This window comes from Prorops nasuta, unplaced genomic scaffold, assembly GCF_024137725.1.
Source record: "Prorops nasuta isolate Cenicafe-Biocafe unplaced genomic scaffold, Cenicafe_Pnas_1.2 PNAS00225, whole genome shotgun sequence".
In the NCBI taxonomy this organism is placed as follows: domain Eukaryota; kingdom Metazoa; phylum Arthropoda; class Insecta; order Hymenoptera; family Bethylidae; genus Prorops; species Prorops nasuta.
In genome coordinates, this window is record NW_027117021.1 from 788 (window position 1) to 20,864 (window position 20,077).

Consider the following 20,077-nt stretch of genomic DNA (forward strand, 5'->3'; position numbering starts at 1 on the left):
CCGGTAGGCGGCGCTGGTGTTGGCAAACGCGTCTCAGGTCCATCTAGAGACCCTGCAACAGAGTCTGGCCAAGCGATAGCCAGTTCTGATTGGTCCGCCATTGTTTGTCAATTGCCGCTCATTTTCAAAATAATAATTTAATCAGTACGACTCTAGTATAGCTTATATTGATTACAAAAATTTCTTTTTTTTATTATGTTTATCATTAAAACTCATTAAACAAATTTATAAATTTAGAAATCATGCATTTTATTTGAAAATTATAATAAAACTTACACATGTATTAAAGTTAAGTAAAATAAACTGAAAGGATACCAAACAGTTACGAAAATGCAGCATGCATTGCCATTGATTTGCTATCATATTTTTTAAACATTTTTCTTTCCTTTTTATTAAAAATTTTCAACCGAAAGGTTGCAAATCTTCTTAAAATTTTAGAATATAAATTGTGGCAATTCAAAATATCTTCAGAACTTATATTTTGAAACTGATTTATTAAGTATAAATGTAAATCAAAATTATTCATTTTGTTAAAGTACTTCGAATAGTGCCTAAACATCATTTCAAGCTCTATAAATAATTTAAAAGTAGTACTATTTACGAGAAATAATGCATTTTGTTTAAAACATTTTAATTGTACATATCTAGAAAATTTACTACGAAGCGGCTCTGAACATTTAATACTATTAATACAATTGCAGCATGTTTTACAAGTTTTTCTTATAGAAGTAATAATATATCCAGCAATATTATATAATGAGTTTAACTCTATATTTGATAATTTTGTCGTGACAATAGTTTTATTATACTTTGGTATTTGAATTTCATTTTGGTTATTATCTATATTAATAATACATTTTTTGTCCCTTTTTTGTAGTAAATATTCTAAAAATCCAGTTAAGTATAATTGATTATTACAGTCGTAGCTGCTGGTAGAAATTTCTTTCATATACATTGATATGGAAATTAACTTTAAATCATTTGCAAATTGCAATGCGTTTGGGACAACATTTTTTTGTCTAATTTGAGAAAAAATATTTTCCAGACAATCTTGCGTAAACCTTGATGTTAAAACATATTCAAATTTACATTTAATAATTAGAAATTCAGTTAAATTTATGACTGATTTTGTGCTGATCATGATTCCTCTTTGTACTGGCTTAAATACGCCTTTTCCAATTTCTAGAGTTGAGATTATATTTATTACCTCTTGTAAAAATTCAATTTTTTCTGTGTACAAGTTTTCATTCTTTTTTCCTAGAGCAAGTTTCATATAGCGCGAGGTCATAAGAGAAAACCATTGCATAATTATTTTTACAAACCACGCAGTTGTCTTATACTTTGGATCATTTTTTTCCTCTGCCAATAATTCGAAAGAGCAACTTACTTCATGAGAAAAAACATTTTTAGCACGATTAACTTTCATCTTATTGAAATTGTTACAAATTAAATCGTCTTTGCATAATTTCGGAACCAAAAGTAATTCACAATCTTCCTGCAGATTAATTAAATCAAAAAAATGCCTTAAATACACCTTATTTGAAGGTAATTTATATTTTAAAACAACACTTTCATCAATTGTAATAGTTTCATTACTAATGAAAGTTTGCTTCAAATTCTTAAAAATATGCGGAACATCAGCTATTACGTATAAATTTCGTTCAGGATCTAACGGATGGACTATACTATTTTTTATTTCACTATATCTACCAGTACTTATATTTAAAAGTCTCCATAGTGCAGTATTTCCCGGACCCATATCAGATGTAAAAAAATTTATACGTAGTCCTAATTCCTCAACTTGGTGTACTATCTGAAATATTATGTTTCTTAATGAAAGGCTTTTAAAACTATTTCCAGTAAAATGATAGCAAATAACATGCTTCCACCTACTAAATATTCCCACAATCAAAAAAACGAGAGCATGCGTTGCTGTACCTGTTTCGCCAGGAAATGTAATATCGCCTAACAATGATCCACTAGCTGGATTATAAGATTTTTTTGATATTATACTCATTTCATCGAATATTAAGCCACACTGCTTACTTCTTTCGTCAGTGAAAGAAGAGATTTTATATTTTAAGAACTCCAACATATCTTTAGAGACTCCAGGTTCAAATGTTAAACTTTCAATTTTTCTACGCAGTGTCCTTAAACTCGGAAGTGGCATTCCTTGAGAGAGTAATTCTTGATATCCATTTACTCCACAAGTTAGTCGTAATTTTAATGCTTTTCTAATTGTTACGTTAGACCATTTTTGTATTCTACATTTATTTGAAAGTCTTTTAATTTGATCTTTATTAAAAAGAATGCTTAAACCTCTTCTTTCATTAATATTGTTTTGTTCAATTGAGATTGATTTAATTTTACTTCTATAGGCTTTTAATTTTTTCCTTAGAAGAAAAAGTTGTAACTGTTGCTTTTTCAATAATTCTTTGTATCGGGAATTTCCTTCTACATCAACTTTATCTATTATTGCTTCTGTACTTGTTTGTGTAATTGATTTCGTTGCTGACTGCCAATTAGGTTCTACTGTAGAATTCTTAAAATTTTCACGTGGACTTTCTTGCTGATTTACAGTATCCTGAAAAACAGTACTTTAAACAATTTATATTTTATTTAATTTTGAAAATAAACTTACCATTTTATTGCAATTATCATTGTTTATATCTTCAACTTCAATAATATTTTGATTGCTTGATAGTGTACTTTTATCAATAGTTGACTGAGAGAGAGAATGTATGCTTTGTTCTGTATTAAAATTGCTAGAATTGTTATCTAGAAATTCTTGCCTATTTGCAATAACCTAAAAAAGAATACTATTAACTACTAATTTAAACTATTTTCTAAACTTTTATAATGATCGTACTGCATTATTATCAACATCGTTAACTGATTCTTTGGTTTGATTATTGTCATCATAATTTTCTTGACTAGTATTTACTCTTGGTTTCTTAAGGAAAAATCCAAAAATTGTAGGTACAGCATCTTTTCTCAATTTTCCTGAACAGTTTTGCTCCCACATTTCTGCAGTAAAGTGTATCTGTTTGAAAAAGTTAATAAAGTCTAAATATAGCTCTAGAATACAAACCGTAATTTATAGAAAACTATACATATTTTAAATAAAAATATATATTTGAATAGAAATTTTTTACTGACCTCGCAAAGAAATGAATTTCTTGTCGGTGACCAATTTTCTCGAGGAACATTTTTAACCCATAATGCACGACGAATTGGATCGCGAGGGAAAATTTTCATTAAATATCCCTTACTTGAGGAATTATTACAAAATGGAGCTGAACAACCGCCCATTTTGCACTAATATCTTATAAATTATAAATCATTTATAAGTTGCAATTTCATAACTAAAATTTAACCTGCAGCTTAACCAAACTTAACCACGACAATTCACTAAAAGTCCATTCTCAGCCGTGCAAGCAGAATTGCGCTTCCTACGCACGCTGTACGCGCAGTCAAATAGGGTTAGGTTAGGCGCGTTACATTGGGAACAAAGATAGAAAGAGAGAAGTTTCTAGGATGTATTTCTTTCTCTCTCTTAGGATTTTGACAAAATTCTTTGTTGGCCAGACTCTGGTGTAGGGTCTCTAGGTCCATCTAATCCCTAACGCCATCTATCGGAAGAGACCACGAAGCACGAGCGTTAAGCTTAGAATAGGGTAAAAACAGATATGCATTGTTGCCAGAAAGCGGACTAAAGAGAGAGCGGAGATATTTTCTCGGACCTCTCTGTCCTTCTTGCTGTTAGCGTCTAGCAGAAGAGTCGAGGCAAAATCTTTCCGTTTCGCTTTGCCGAAAATCTACCAATATTCGATGTCATTTACATTTGCAGCCCAATGCCTTTATACATGATTATTTCAGCATATTTATTTATGAGCATTGACTTATTTAAATCAATAATAAATTAAGGAAATGCGTATTTGATATATAATAATTATTTTAACTATAATTTCATCGTTATATTTCGCTTATTTCCGTAAAATCTGCATTTCTTTAGTATATTATTGATTATTGTAAGGCAATGGCCATTAAAAAAAAATTAATCTTAAAAAAAAAAGAAGAGTACCGATCAGGAATCGAACCCGGACCCACGAATCGCCACGCGATTACCTTACCGCCTAGACAACGAGGCTTCTTCAGTGCACCGTAAACAGACAGTCTGGATTGAAATCTTATATTGAACCATATAAATAAACGAGCAACTGACAGCTTTATTCATTATTATTCTATCATAATGGTACACAAATTAAAGAATAATTACATAATGAATAGTTTTCAAAAGCTTTTCCAATAACCAAGAACGGAAACTGCGAGCGTTGATTATTTATCTTCGTTCTTGGCTATTGGAAAAGCTTTTGAAAACTATTCAAAATATAATTATTTGTTAATTTGTGTACCATTATGACAGAATAATAATGAATAAAGCTGTCGGTTGCCCGTTTATTTATATGGTTTAAAAGAAGATTTCAAGCCCTTAAGAAGACTATCTGTCTACGGTGCACTGAAGAAGCCTCGTGGTCTAGGCGGTAAGGTAATCGCGTGGCGATTCGTGGGTCCGGGTTCGATTCCTGATCGGTACTTTTTTTTTAAGATTAAATTTTTTTTTATGGCCATTGACTTACAATAATCAATAATAAACTAAAGAAATGCAGATTTTACGGAAATAAGCGAAATATAACGATGAAATTATAGTTAAAATAATTATTATATATCAAATACGCATTTCCTCAATTTATTATTGATTTAAATAAGTCAATGCTCATAAATAAATATTCTGAAAAAATCATGTATAAAGGCATTAGGCTGCAAATATAAATGACATCGAATATTGGTAGATTTTCGGCAAAGCGAAACGGAAAGATTTTGCCTCGACTCTTCTGCTAGACTCTAACTGCGAGAAAGACAGAGAGGTCCGAGAAAATATCTCCGCTCTCTCTATAGTCCGCTTTCTGGCAACAATGCATATCTGTTTTACTCTACTCTAAGCTTAACGCTCGTGCTTCGTGGTCTCTTCCGATAGATGGCGTTAGGGGTTAGATGGACCTGAGACGCGTTAGCCAACACCAGCCCGCCTACCGGTAGGGATTGCCTCGGGACCTCGCATGAGCAATCTCCCGTTTCATCTCTGGTGTTAGGCACGACTGAAAGATGCACACTCGCGATGTTTACTACACGACTTGTTTCGGATTGAATATTACTAGACAACTACCAGTACACGGCGACTGGGCAAGAGATTTATTAGAATAAAGTGGAGTACTCTGCTCCCGTGGAACGAACACTAGAGTTACGACCTTGGAACGCGGATGATGCGGCAGCGGTTAAGCTTGCACAGAATAAGACTCAACCCGAGGGTCGCGAAACTTGCTTATATGTAGGAGGCTTAATAGGTCATGTGTCGTCAGTAGCGCCATGATCTTTCGACACATGACAACCAAAAAGTCTCCACATCCACAGCCGACGCCCAAGGTTTGACGGCATTTCCGGAAAAGAAGTCCGGGCGTCAGCAATGTGCAATACTACCGGTATTGCACACGGACGCGTGTGATCTACTTTGGTTCGGCGAAGTGGCTGACCCATACGTTACACATCTAAAAAGGATCTATTTTCGATTACTCGTATATTCTCCTCTGCTTACAAATGTTCATCATCTTCCCATGGGATGTTTTCAGTCTCTCTTTCTCTCTGTCCATATTGTTTGAGAAAAGAGTCAGCAAATTTCACATCTAAACAATTAATATATAATTTCTCATTTATACAAAAAATTTAAAGGTATTCCTATTTTTAATTTTCACATTTAAATATATATATATACAGTGTGTTTCACGTACGGCGCCCCAGCTCAGAAAGTCAGTAATAAGACTGAGGAGCGCGTGGAGGGGGCAGACGTACGTAATAGGCCGGAGAGCGAGCAACAGAGAGGATGAGTGGGGGAAGGAGAGAGCTATACGCAGGTATATGATACGCCTAGCTTATTGCCTCCCCCCGCCCCCGTATATGACATCAAGTCAACCAGTCTCCATTTGTTAACTGGTACTCTCTCTCTCTCTCTCTCTCCGTCTATTTAATATGGAGATGCAGAGATTTACTATCTATCCCGCACCACCCAGAGGTAGATAGCAAGGCTCGTTTTTTTTAAAGTGGTTTCCCCGGTAGGCCTAATCCACTATATTAATTTATAAATGTTCGAATTGCCTTCCTCTTTGTTGAACGAAGAGTTCAGCTCTTCGAACAATGTCGCGCGTTGCTCGGTGCACCATATCGGACGTGAGTATTTGCAAGTCCGCAATAATTGCTGCACGAACCTCCTCTACTCTACCCCCACGTTCATTTTCCACCAGATTCTTAATATGTCCCAATAAAAAGAAATCCAGTGGAGTTAAGACTGGGGACCGACCCGGCCAGGTGATCGGGCCACCACGACCCATCCTCCTGTCGGGAAATTGCGCATCTAATGTGGTACGGGTATTTCTATGAAAGTGTGCAGGGGAGCTCCGTCATGTTGGAAAATCATGTTTTCCCGCACGAACAGAGGCACATCTTCCAACAACAACGGTAGTTGCTCTTGTAGAAATTCCACATACTGCTCTCCATCTAATTTAGGTGGGAAGAAAACTGGTCCTATCTGAGACCAGAAAAAATATAATAATTTTAAAAAATGAATGAAACATCAAATAATTTATTTAATCAATTAAAATAGGGGTCTACTTACAACCCGGTCTCCAATCAAGCCAGCCCACACGTTGATTTTCCATTTATATTGGAAGGCGCCAACTCGGGTTGCGTGGAGATTTTCTTTTGCCCAATAAACATAATTTTTGGAATTAAAAACTCCATTAGGCGTAAATGTGGACTCGTCCGTCCACAAGACCTGGTCTGGGAATCTACTATCTTGCCTGCATTGTGCCAAAAATCCTATAGAAAAAAACGAAGCATGAAACAATACAGTTTTAAGCAGCTATAGTATTTCAAATTATTTCAACAAGTACCCATGCAGAAATTTACTCTTTGCTGCCAATCCCTTGGTAGCAATTGATGCACTCGCTGCATATGAAAAGGATGCAAGGCGTTTTTTCTTAGAATACGCCATGCCGTTGATACTGGCGTATTGAAGATGCGTGAAATATGCCTCACGCTCGACCTAGAATTTTCTTCCACATGCCCCAGTACTCTTAGTGCAAGCTCAGGTTCTGCACAGCTACGTTTCCTTGAAAATTCGTGCACTTTTCCTGTGGCATTGAAATTTTTTACCACCCTAAAGATGACCTTGTGGTCAGGGTGTCTCCGCGTAGGAAATCTCTCCTTGTAAATTTTCACAGCTTTACGCGCACTTTGCTTAGGCTTCCCCGTAGGCAAAAATCATGTCAACGTATTCGTTTTTCGTAAAGATAATGGTTGTTGCTCGGTCAAAATCTATCACAGACTACGAGAAGTAAAGTGTCTTGATTTAAAACGTCAACTTTTAACGGCGAAAGATAAAGGATTGTTATTGAAAACTAACTAGGTGCGCGGTATCTTTGATTCTTCAATATTTCTTGCGATATAAAGGAATCAAAGATACCGCGCACCTAGTTAGTTTTCAATAACAATCCTTTATCTTTCGCCGTTAAAATTTGACGTTTTAAATCAAAACACTTTACTTCTCGTAGTCTGTGATAGATTTTGACCGAGCAACATCCATGATCTTTACGAAAAACGAATACGTTGACATGATTTTTGCTTACGGGGAAGCCTAAGCAAAGTGCGCGTAAAGCTGTGAAAATTTACAAGGAGAGATTTCCTACGCGGAGACACCCTGACCACAAGGTCATCCTTAGTGTGGTAAAAAATTTCAATGCCACAGGAAAAGTGCACGAATTTTCAAGGAAACGTAGCTGTGTAGAACCCGAGCTTGCACTAAGAGTACTGGGGCATGTGGAAGAAAATTCTAGGTCGAGCGTGAGGCATATTTCACGCATCTTCAATACGCCAGTATCAACGGCATGGCGTATTCTAAGAAAAAACGCCTTGCATTCTTTTCATATGCAGCGAGTGCATCAATTGCTACCAAGGGATTGGCAGCCAAGAGTAAATTTCTGCATGGGTATGTGTTGAAATTATTTGAAATACTATAGCTGCTTAAAACTGTATTGTTTCATGCTTCGTTTTTTTCTATAGGATTTTTGGCACAATGCAGGCGGGATAGTAGATTCCCAGACCAGGTCTTGTGGACGGACGAGTCCACATTTACGCCTAATGGAGCTTTTAATTCCAAAAATTATGTTTATTGGGCAAAAGAAAATCCCCACGCAACCCGAGTTGGCGCCTTCCAATATAAATGGAAAATCAACGTGTGGGCTGGCCTGATTGGAGACCGGGTTGTAAGTAGACACCTATTTTAATTGATTAAATAAATTATTGGATGTTTCATTCATTTTTTAAAATTATTATATTTTTTCTGTTTTCAGATAGGACCAGTTTTCATCCCTCCTAAATTAGATGGAGAGAAGTATGTGGAATTTTTACAAGAGCAACTACCGTTGTTGTTGGAAGATGTGCCTCTGCTCGTGCGGGAAAACATAATTTTCCAACCTGACGGAGCTCTCTTGCACACTTTCATAGAAATACCCGTACCACATTAGATGCGCAATTTCCCGACAGGTGGATGGGTCGTGGTGGCCCGAACATCTGGCCGGCTCGGTCCCCAGGCTTAACTCCACTGGATTTCTTTTTATGGGGACATATTAAGAATCTGGTGGAAAATGAACGTGGGGGTAGAGAAGAGGAGGTTCGTGCAGCAATTATTGCGGACTTGCAAATACTCACGTCCGATATGGTGCACCGAGCAACGCGCGACATTGTTCGAAGAGCTGAACTCTTCGTTCAACAAAGAGGAAGGCAATTCGAACATTTATAAATTAGTATAGTGGATTAGGCCTACCGGGGGAAACCATTTTAAAAAAAACGCGCCTTGCTATCTGCCTCTGGGTGGTGCGGAAAAGATAGTAAAGCTCTGCATCTCCATATTAAATAGACGGAGAGAGAGAGAGTACCAGTTAACAAATGGAGACTGGTTGACTTGATGTCATATACGGGGGCGGGGGGAGGCAATAAGCTAGGCGTATCATATACCTGCGTATAGCTCTCTCCTTCCCCCACTCATCCTCTCTGTTGCTCGCTCTCCGGCCTATTACGTACGTCTGCCCCCTCCACGCGCTCCTCAGTCTTATTACTGACTTTCTGAGCTGGGGCGCCGTTTGTGAAACACCCTGTATATAAATATATATATATATATCAGAAGCTACCTCTTGAAGCAGCTCAAGTATTGGCATAAAAATCTATTTACTTATATAAATGCTTAAATATAACTATTATTTGCATAAAATCTCTCTTAACACAAATACAAAATAATTTGAAAAAGCTATTATAAATAAATAAGTGTTTAAGAAATATTGTGTTTCTAAAGTTAATTTTCCTTAAACAATTATCTCCTTAAACGTATTATAAAATTACCTGTTTGTATTTGTTTATGAATATTAAATGGCACAGAAACTTGGTAAATTACACCCTTGTATTCATACTCATGAAATACTTCTGCCTCCATAATTTTTAAATCCTGGTGAGTTGAGATTACAGCTAAATAGCAAACGAGAAACGATACGTTTTAGTACTTTCAGTTCCAGGCGTTCCGGGCTGTTTTTCTCTCCCTCTACGACAGTTTTTTGTTTCGGTTCTATCGCTGAGTAATGCTGAGATGCGCTAGATAAGTTGACGTATGTGAAAGCGTACTCTACAAGTTGTCCAACCGACTATATTCGCTCAGCGTGCCAAGTCGGTTTGCCCGCTTAGTTGCGCTAAACGTCGGCTGGAAACACCCATGGTAACAGCCAGTTGATTGCAATAGAGACAAGTGACAAGAAATGATGAAAAACATGCGGTGAAATGAAATGAATATTATGAAGGCTAGAACAGAAAATGACACAGCGAAGAAAGATTTTGCAATTGCAGAGCTTATAAGTGTTGTCGTTTCTTTGGAGAGTCCAGTTCATGGTGAAAATTGTGTCTGTTATTGTTTTTTGATTAAGAAATTATTTGCACGTGCAATAGATGTTGGTAAAAAGCATCTACAGAGTAAGTTTTTTTCCAATGGATTGAAACATTACTTTGGTTGGTATAAAAGGGCTGTAAGTCCTATTTCAGTGTCTTATTCGAGTAAAGGTTATTACTCTTTATTTGTAAGTATAATGAAAGGAGTTGATTGGTGTGGAATTTTGACATGTATCTTGCCAAACTAATATACCTTACGCTGGGCTTGTTGTACTGGATTGCTTCACAAACCTTCCAACCTTTCAGTACACTGATGGAAATATTATGGTAGTTATGACAACTTTTAATGTATTTTTCATTAGCATATTGTTACAAGTACTATAATATTTCCATCGGTGTACTGAAAGGATGCAATGGTTATGAAGCAATTCAATACAGCGAGCCCACCGTAAATAATATTAGTTTGATAAGCTAGATACCAAATTCCACACCATTAAACTTTTTTCGCTTTACCCACCAATAAAGAGTAATAACCTTTACTGGAATAAGAGAATGCAATAGATGTCATAGCCTTTTACACCAACCGAAGTAATATTTCAATCCATTGGAAGGGATTTTACTCCGTAGATGCTTTTTAGCAGCATCCATTGCGCAAATATTTTCCTAATCACAAAACAATAATAGACACAATCTTCACCATCAAAACAACTCTCTAGAGAAGTGACAACACTTATAACCAAAGCAATCATATAAACTTTCTTCACTATGTCATTTTGTGTTCTAACATTGATAATATTTGTTTCATCTCACTGCATGTTTCTTATTGTTTTTTGTCACTTGTGTTTATCACAATCAACTGGCTGTTACTAAAAATTAAAATCAACTGTTTCATAATTTATTCATTTATTTTATTTATTTAAATTTACTGAACACTGCCATTCATGAAACTTCACAATCAACATTATTCCACATGCCTACATGCGATATGCCAAAAATTTATACAAACTAGGTTAGTAAACGATAAATGTTACACTACTAAAGGACGAACAGTTCAATCTGCGGTTGTATGAATGAGTGAAGCACGGAGTGGGGGGGGGGGGGGGGTCGCGCGCTCAGCTGGCTGGGCAGTCTCGCCGTAGTCATTTTCCCCTGCACGGCTGATCGGCTATTAATATTTGTGCCGCGCCGTGGCGCTAGTGCACGACTGGTGGGGCTGTCGGTAATTTTTAGTGCTCCGTGCATCCCCTTAATAATCGGCGTAGTTGCGTGCGTGTGTGTATATGCGTGTACGACAATAAGGATCGACAGAGAAGTACAAACTTCTTTTGGTTTTTGAAGAGGAACTGTCAACGAAAGTGAGAGTAAAGTAATTTTTCCGTTGAATAAAAGCCCTGATTCATCGGTTTAAAATTGATTTATCTCAGCAATGATGATTTTCCGGACCTTATAGTATAGGACTTTTCTACTTAGTTTAGTCTCGAGAATTGTGGTTAAAATTAAAAACATTGTTGCTGTTACTCTCTGTATGAAATGTAAAAAAAAATCGACAAAACCTTCGATTAATTACAAAAAAATATATTCAGGAAGACTGTATTCAAATTTGAGCGCGATCGGTTCAACCGTTTTTAAGATATCGTGTACACCGAGTTTGAAAACATAGTTTTGAGAAAAACGTGGTTAAAGATTTGAAAACGTTTTACACGTGGAAAAAATTGTTATTTTTTAACTTGCACTGAATCATCTATCCAGGGCCATAAATTAAAACGTCAAATATCTTTGGCCGCCCCTCCAGAACCTCAATTTGGTGTTTTTTTCGAAGCATTCTTCCCTCTTGAGTTACTTCCTGCTATAACGTTATTCCCACCAGTGTGAGGGGCCACTCACATTACGGGTTTTCCATTACCTTCGCCCGTCCTTATCCTTCGGTAACAAAGCGCCAGTTGGTCAGTTGGGTGGCTAACAACCCTACGGTATCATTTGGGTTCTCAAACCTCATTCTGTATGAATCTCATAAGGGCCTGCGGCCATGCATTTGGACAGTAGCGGTAGCTAGGGTTGGTAAGTATGCTAGTTCGTGGAGAGAGGGGAAGGTTCATTACAGAAGTTCGAACCTCGGAAACCTACATGTTAAGGAACATACTTTTTCCCCTCACCACCCACACACAAATGGTGGTGAGGAGTGGGGGAATATGCGCTATCATTGCCGAGCATAGAGCCTTTCAAGGGCGGGCAACTACGTAGGCAATGTTCTCGGTCCATCCAGCCATAGCGTAAGACTACAGGATTACGGAGAGCACCGGGACACATTCCAACGAATAACTACGTCCCTGCACCAACCCTTATCCATCGACTGGTATCCAGTCATGATGTACGTAGAGGCATGCCTATAACACACGCCTCACATACGCGAACGAACCCACGGCTGTGTGCCTGCCGCGTTACATGCCTCAGAACACGCTCCGACATACCCACACAGTCGCGCGGTTTAGTCCTAATTGCCTGCCATCGGAAATGAGCGTACAAAGTATTGCGCAGCCTGCTTAAAGCGCGTAACAAGCGTTCAAGCCAGACTCGATGTTCTATTTCCGCTCCTCGTGGAGACTTATAGGAACGGCCATATGTTAAGACTACTGGAAGCCGCTTCTCTTTATCGTAGGCTGCCTAGGTTGCTTCGCATGGCCCTGCTTTACTTTCTAGGGCAACCTGGATATTGCTTCTTGGAGCGCCGGTCTTTTCATCCTTGCCTCTGCTAATCAAGGGGGTCGATCCTTGACGTTTTTTATAATCCACTCGTGAGCCTATCTCATAAGTCGGTAATGTAGGAATTAATAAAATCAACTACTCGGTAGCTTTTATTGGGACGTTGCAAACCTATACGTTGGCAGTCAGGTGAGAATGTGTACCTGTATACATAAAAAAAAATCTGGCAAAAGTGAAAAAATTGACCGATTGTCAGCATTGATATTAAGCTTATACATCACTGCACATTTATAACTTAATGCCACTATGTAGGGCTGCAAATAGCGAATATTCTTTACTCGGTATATCGGATACATAACGAGGAACTTCAATTCAATTTTTCTGAGCGTGTTAGCATGTTCTAACTACATATGTATATTTACTTTGGCCTTCGTCTACTCTACTCCTGAAAAATAGACGATTAACATGTTTTAGAAATTATGGTCTCCCTATTTTATGTCGCAAAAGCAAATTCGATAGAAATAAAACTATGTATTGATAGCGCCGTGCACATACGACACAAATAGATAATGTTAATTTATATATTTTTCGTTGTAAATACAAGCTGTTGGTTAAGTATATCTAGTTTCTGTTCTAAAGTTCCATCACTCTTTGATTTCACTTAATCTGCTGATTCATAAACGTTTTGCTAGAAGATTCGACACTATCTCAGCAAAGTACGTTACAACTTCTTTTCAGACTAAAAGAATTCTTCAAATAGATCCCACACAAAAAATTAACATCTTTTACGGCTAATCAATATAATCGTACCATAAGTTTGTATTTCTATAATTGGGGGCTTATCTTAAGTGATTCTCACTTTATAATAAAGTATTACAAACACTTAATTTTATTTCATTAAAGTCTATTTGAGATAATTATTTATAAATTAAGGGGGTGTCGTCTAGTGTATCCAGTCAAAGAAATCGGTATGTTTTTAAATCACATATAAAACACACGTAGAATACGTGGATTAATGGATTTTTCAAAATTCAAAGCCGTTCAAAATTTCAGCTGTAAATCGGTGCATGTATACAGAGCAAGTATACGGAGCGCACGGGAGCCTGTTAGTTTTTCTCGAAACACGTTTTTTTCAAACTGCTGCCATGATATCTTAAAAACTAGTTGACCGATTATATTCAAATTTTTACAGCATATTCAGTATATGTCTAACTACAAAATAAACTAAAATAATTAACATTGCTTGAATCGTTTTTTTTATTAGCTAAACAGACACTCAAAAATTGCGAAAAATTGATTTTTAATTTTCTAAAGCGTGTAACATTTTTTGTTTTTGAAATTTTAACTTCATTTTAGTTCACTTTATACCCTTAACGGGAATCCGTATACCGACATTACAGGGCGAAAACTATTTCGCATGCAGCGTCGTCATTTGTTGACGGATTTGCATTTATGTGGACTTATTGGAAACGTATGAACATTATCTAGTAAAGTACGTTGGGGGATTTTGCGATTTAATTGTCGTTTCTCAATAATGTTAATATATTTATTTAAACAAATTTTTTTTTTCATATTTTGTAAATTTTCTTAACGTAACTTAGTATGTTGGAGATTGGAGTGTGGGTACGAGCGGTCTGGGACTCTCAGGCTGTCTCGCTCCCACTCACACTCTGTCTCTTTTGATCCTACCTCCAACAGAGGTCGATAGGTGGCCCACGGCGTAGAGCTCTCTCTCTCGCTAGTATTATTTGGGTCTATTGTATATAACAATACCCAAGGGTTCCGTGATAAGCGCGGCTCATTTAAATTGGTCTAGACTCTAGACTCGATAAACTCCTTGGATAATTAGCAGCTTAGCCATTCCTTCCTCTTCTGCGACACCACTAGGACTCCTAGCTCGCAATTCTTTCTCCTCGTCGGTTTCTTGGTCTCCAGGAGAACGTCGTACTTTTCTGCTCTAACTTCGTTGCCTGGGAATCTCAGGTGCGAAGTATCCTACCCTGGGATCTGGGGTTTTTTTGCCAAGGTTGGGATTGCCTAATTTGTAGGTGTCTTTATGGGTGGTTCTTTCTCTATACTCAGTGAGCGATCGTTATCGAATGTATATATTCATATTCTGTATTGATCCGAGTAAGATAAACAGATTTTCTACCAGTTATTCTAAGCGATATTTTGTCTACCAGAGATCTCCTATCCTATAGTAATCAGAAGATATCATCCAGTCATCTTTCAAACATAGTAGATAAGCTTCTGGCATTTCCAAAAACCTGTAATAACTTTACAATCCGTCAATAAATAACGACGCTGCATGCGAAATAGTTTTCGCTCTGTAATGTCGGTATACGGATTCCCGTTAGGTCTCACGATTAGAATGGCACTTGAATTTTTAATTTTAAATTAGCAGAACTGCCGAAATCATGACAGCAATGGAGCACTGTTTTTTAAACACGTATTCCTGTTAGGCGGCGTATCATATTTCGTGCAATATATTGGCATGACATTTTTTAAAACCTTGCTTTAAATGTTAATAAAACTGATATACAAATTATATATTGTTTTATTTGAATGTTTCGCCAGAACATTTTTTTCATAAAAGCAATAAAAATACAGCTTTTACACTAAATGACCCTCTTAATGCAGCTGTTCTTTAAAGTTAGTTTTTAATTATAATACGTAAATTGGATAAACTGACATAATTAGTAAATATTATTCTTAAAATGGAAAGAATAATGGAATATAATTTTCAGTTGATTATTCTCTAAGAATGTAGTAAAAGTTTTTATCTTACCTATACATTCCTCTTTTTGACGTGGCACACGACCATTGCAAGTTTCAAAATTTGTTTGAACAGCATCTTCTCCTGGATGCATTGCTGGCTTAACACATTGTACTTTACGGTGCTTCATTCCTATGCGTCCGTTACAAGCATTGCATCTGCTCCATTGGCTGACGCGCCACCTGTCATTAATTAATAATAAATTTTTTTGAACGGTCTTTATAGTGCTCAAAGATATTAACCACTTAGCCCTTTCATTACTATAGCATATTACTCATGATCAATTAATTAGGTTTTTTCAAGGTTTGCAAAAATATAGATTATTTGTTTCGACAAATTGTTATTTGACAGATTTTAATATGGTCTTTATATAATAATAATACTAGTTTTTAACACACGTTCACGCCGGGGCCGATTTTAATTTGTTTTGCTATGAGGCGGCGCTCAAATTAATATCGCGCTTCATCTGGCGGCGCGTGATTATTGCCTGTTCAGACCTGCATACGCGTTGTTTGTTGCTCTGTAGTACAGTGAGATCTTATTGTACAAGTTTTGTAACTCGTGCCGTTTTTTCATCCTGACCAAGATTTCCGACAGTAAGTATAATTAGAAAGGTGATTAGAATTTTTTTTAATTTTTGCCTTTATAATAAATAGATAAAATGGATATGGAAATAAGTGATTATGACGAATCTATAACTAGAAGCAGAAGAAAAGCACCAAGATTACGAATACTTTCTTCCTCTTCAGACGAGGATTTTGTTACTGTTATCAATGAAAAGTACGAATGTTAGTAGTTGTGGCTAGGCGGCTCGCTTTACCAGTTGGTGAGGGGGGGGGTGCGGGTTTGCGGGGGAAATGCCTTCTTAAGAGCTAGGCTTTCCCGGGTGATGAAGGGGTGCGGGTGTGCGGAGGAAGTGCCTTCTTAAGGCTGTAGGGAGTGAGGCAGCTCAGATCCCTCTCACCCTTTCTTTCTCTCTTAGTCTCTCACCCCTCTCCCATCACCCTAGAGCCCAGATGGTAAATTATGCTACGGGTCTACTAGTTCCCTAAGGCCTACCCCTCTCCCATTACCCTAGGGCTCGGATGGTTAGATATGCTACGGGTCCACTAGTTCCCTATGGGTTAGTTCTCTCCCATCACCCTAACGCCCGGATGGTTAGTTATTCTACGGGTCCACTAGTACCCTAAGGCTTACTACGCTAGACAAGTACCCAAAGAACATTTTCTTTTGGTATTTTAGTTGCTGGAGAAAACAGTTAGTTTCAATTTTTCCCATTATGTGGCGATCATTAAAATTACTGTGGCTGCTAAACCGCTAGGTGATCGGTCACGACCCCCACCTTTAAAACTAAAAGATATCTCTCTAGACCCTAAATCAAACTCCCACACCACTCATAGGAAATCCATATACCCCAACCACTGGTGCCCAGTGTTGCTATACGGAGACTGATGTTTGGGATTACTCCCTAACACCCTCCCCACTCTTCAAAAATCCCAATGCCCCAACCATTGGCCCGCCCGGTCTTACTACACGCAGGCTAGCTTCACCATTTTCTTATGTCATCCAGTAGACATTTTCCTTATAGCAGACCCTCCCTTAATACTATAGCATTTAGCACCCGCCCCCTGACATCTCCCCAAAAGCTTTTCTCCGTTTTTTTCTTTGCTTCTTTTTCTTTTACAAAATAATATAATGGAAGTGTGAGTAGGAAAAAAGAAAGACACTTTTAAATTAAATATATGTAATAAAAAACAGTCAAACAAAATTTACATGAAACTTATATAAATTTAATATAACAATAATTAAAACTTATACAAAATGTGGTATAAAATCTAGTATAAAATCAACATTGATCTGTACTCCATTTAGTAGCAAGTAGATTCTGAAACAGATAAATTTTATTAATATCAAATAAATTGTAAACCTCGCTATTATTAATTACCTTCTAGTTGTTTTCGCACCCACTTTGCGAAAATATCCACTTCTTGTGGCACAAAGTGGACTAGCTTATTGCTCCCTCTTGTATAAAATAATTTATGCAAACTGCATGTTTGCATATACATTTCATATTCCTTTATCACTATGTCAAATTTGGGGCAGTTGTATGTTTCTAAATTCATATTATTAGTCCCAAGTGAGTTTAAAATATCACGTTCTATGTGGCCTCCTTTGTATGCCACTATTGGTCGATCACTATAATTTTTAATTTGGTTTATGAAATCGAATACGTCATCTTGGTCGTATTTTTCACAACCAATATTTCCGTATTCAAAACCGTGGATGTTATTGAACACGAAACTCGCAGTCTTTCTGTCACTTAAATCCCACAAAAAACAGACTTCGCCTGTAAAAAAAGGCGGCAAGTAGATAAACCATTTAGCATAAATAATATAGTAAAATTATCCAATTAAAAAAAGTAGTGAAATCCAAATATTAGGCAAGTGTATTTTTTCACCTTAACAAAAGTTAAATTTCTGAAAAAAAAAGGATCAACAAAGTTACTTGCCGGGTCCGTAATGTCCATGCACAGTGGGAAATTGAATCGTGTGTGAGATTCAGCTATAGCGTAGTACAACAAATTTCATGTTAAAATACAGAGTGAAGTTAGCCGAACCACAGACGATTCTATTTCTCACTGTACATGGACATTACGGGCCCGGCAAGTAACTTTGTTGTTCCATTTTTTTTCAAAAATTTAACTTTTGCTAAGGTGAAAAAATACACTTACCTAATATTTGGATTTCACTACTTTTTTTAATTGGATAATTTTACTATATTATTTATGCTAAATGGTTTATGTACTTGCCGCCTTTTTTTACAGGCGAAGTCTGTTTTTTGTGGGATTTCATAACGTTTTGTAAGAGAATAATGTTTAAAAAATTAAATAATTCTTTTAATTTTTCTACAGAATTTAAAGAAAATTTCCGCACTTCTCATTTTTTGAAACAGCAGCGCTTAACTAATAAAATAATATATATTAACATTGAAAAAATATCACAGTCAACACATTGATTTTATTGATATTTGTAATGCATTCTGCATAAATGAACTTCATAATGCCCCGGCTACTTGTTTAATGTTTTCAGTTTCACTATAATAAAAGTTTGATTAAATTTTTCATAATCAATAAACATACTTTCAACATATAAAAATAATTAAGTAAAATGTATGTTTTAATTAATTTACATTTTCTGTTTATCAACATTTGACTTTTACCACCATCTGACCTTGCTAGACTTCACTAGTTTCATCAACTACTTGAGTTGATATTGGGGCAAGACTGGACAAGCAATTGGCAAAGCTTTGAATAAGCTACAATCAAGCATATATTCAAAGCTGACATTGTCGTTTTGCATACCACATTTCTTTTTAGCACCAATTACTGTCACATTTATGCTGCTAATTCTTGACAAAGGTATAACCTATCGGACAGATGAAACCCACATCAGTTTAAAGAGAAGAAACAACTAAAAATGTATTTTGTTAATGATTTCAATACCTGGAAGTTTAGCATATGGTTTTCAAATACTTTAACAATTTCTTGCAATTTATATATACTCTGGATAATCACCGATGCACATAAATGTTGACAGTATACTTCTTCTTGGCAGTGTTAAAAATATATAAATATTAATCTTACTTCATCCAGTCAGCTTTATCCTCAGCAATCAAGAGACAAGGTGTGTATTATATTTTAATCTTTCACTCCACACAGCTCGACCCTTAGCAGTCAGATAATAAATACATCACTATTTAATCTGCAATAAAATCACACAAAGTACCAGAAAATATATAACATTTTATATCATAAAATTCATTTTTATACTTATCTAATCTGTTGATTCCTTTATGTAATTAAAAATCCTTTTAATGAGTATAACCTCATCAAATTTAAATAAGAACAACCTAATCATGTTTTTTCATTTATTTATTTCATAATTAGGTTCAAATTGTTTTAAGGTTAATACTGTCAATCTTGCAGCTTATCCTGATTTATCGTAATAAACGAAGTAAAACATATATCTAAGAGATACACACAGACACACTGTTTACGATGTGTGCAACTATATTTACGTTTACGTCTACTGACGTTACTAAACCTACGTTAAGCAGCCAACTTCAGCCCGAGACATACACTCTGGCTGGAGAAGAAGAAGAAGATTATGAAGGAGAAGAATCTCAATTTTCGGTATATATATAGCTAACTCAGTATGAGATCTCTGGATTGCATGAACCGTTTTTAATGATCATGGTCTTAAATGAAAGCTTGTTCCAAACTAGTTTAAGGAAAGCTTTACTTAAATCATGACAGTGGATCATTCACGGAAATAAATCGGTTTGAAAATTGAGGCGGCCAAACCTACTGTATAAGTTAACGGTAGTGCTCGGCGGTATAGACATGTCATTATCTACTTTTATATGTACTTGCCGTCGAGACACTACCGTGTCTCTTAATTTTACATTTGATAAGGTGTACTCACTCTAAATGCCCCGTAATATTTATAAATACTGTATACATTGTGACCCTGTACTATTTTAAGATAGTACATGTTCACT

General features: G+C 36.3%; 1 protein-coding gene across 1 annotated transcript; it reads right to left on the minus strand.

The window, feature by feature from the left end:
- Positions 1–2,241: 2,241 nt before the first annotated feature.
- Positions 2,242–3,312, minus strand: LOC136785289 (THAP domain-containing protein 2-like). The gene is made up of 5 exons (XM_066746331.1): positions 3,160–3,312; positions 2,870–3,043; positions 2,642–2,806; positions 2,371–2,584; positions 2,242–2,264 (listed from the first exon to the last, which is right to left on the minus strand). Exons 1-5 carry the CDS (start codon positions 3,310–3,312, stop codon positions 2,242–2,244), a joined length of 729 nt encoding a protein of 242 aa, XP_066602428.1.
- Between the last annotated feature and the right edge of the window lie 16,765 nt (positions 3,313–20,077).

Bases quoted from the DNA above. Each gene is read 5' to 3' on its own strand.
- LOC136785289 (XM_066746331.1), bottom strand. From the start codon at position 3,312: ATGGGCGGTTGTTCAGCTCCATTTTGTAATAATTCCTCAAGTAAGGGA. The intron at 2,807-2,869 runs GTACGATCATTA...ATTCTTTTTTAG, and splicing joins ACGATGTTGATAATAATGCA to GTTATTGCAAATAGGCAAGA. The intron at 2,265-2,370 runs GTAAAATTAAAT...AAATAAATGTAG, and splicing joins AAAATTAAAAGCCTATAGAA to AATACAAAAATGGTCTAACG.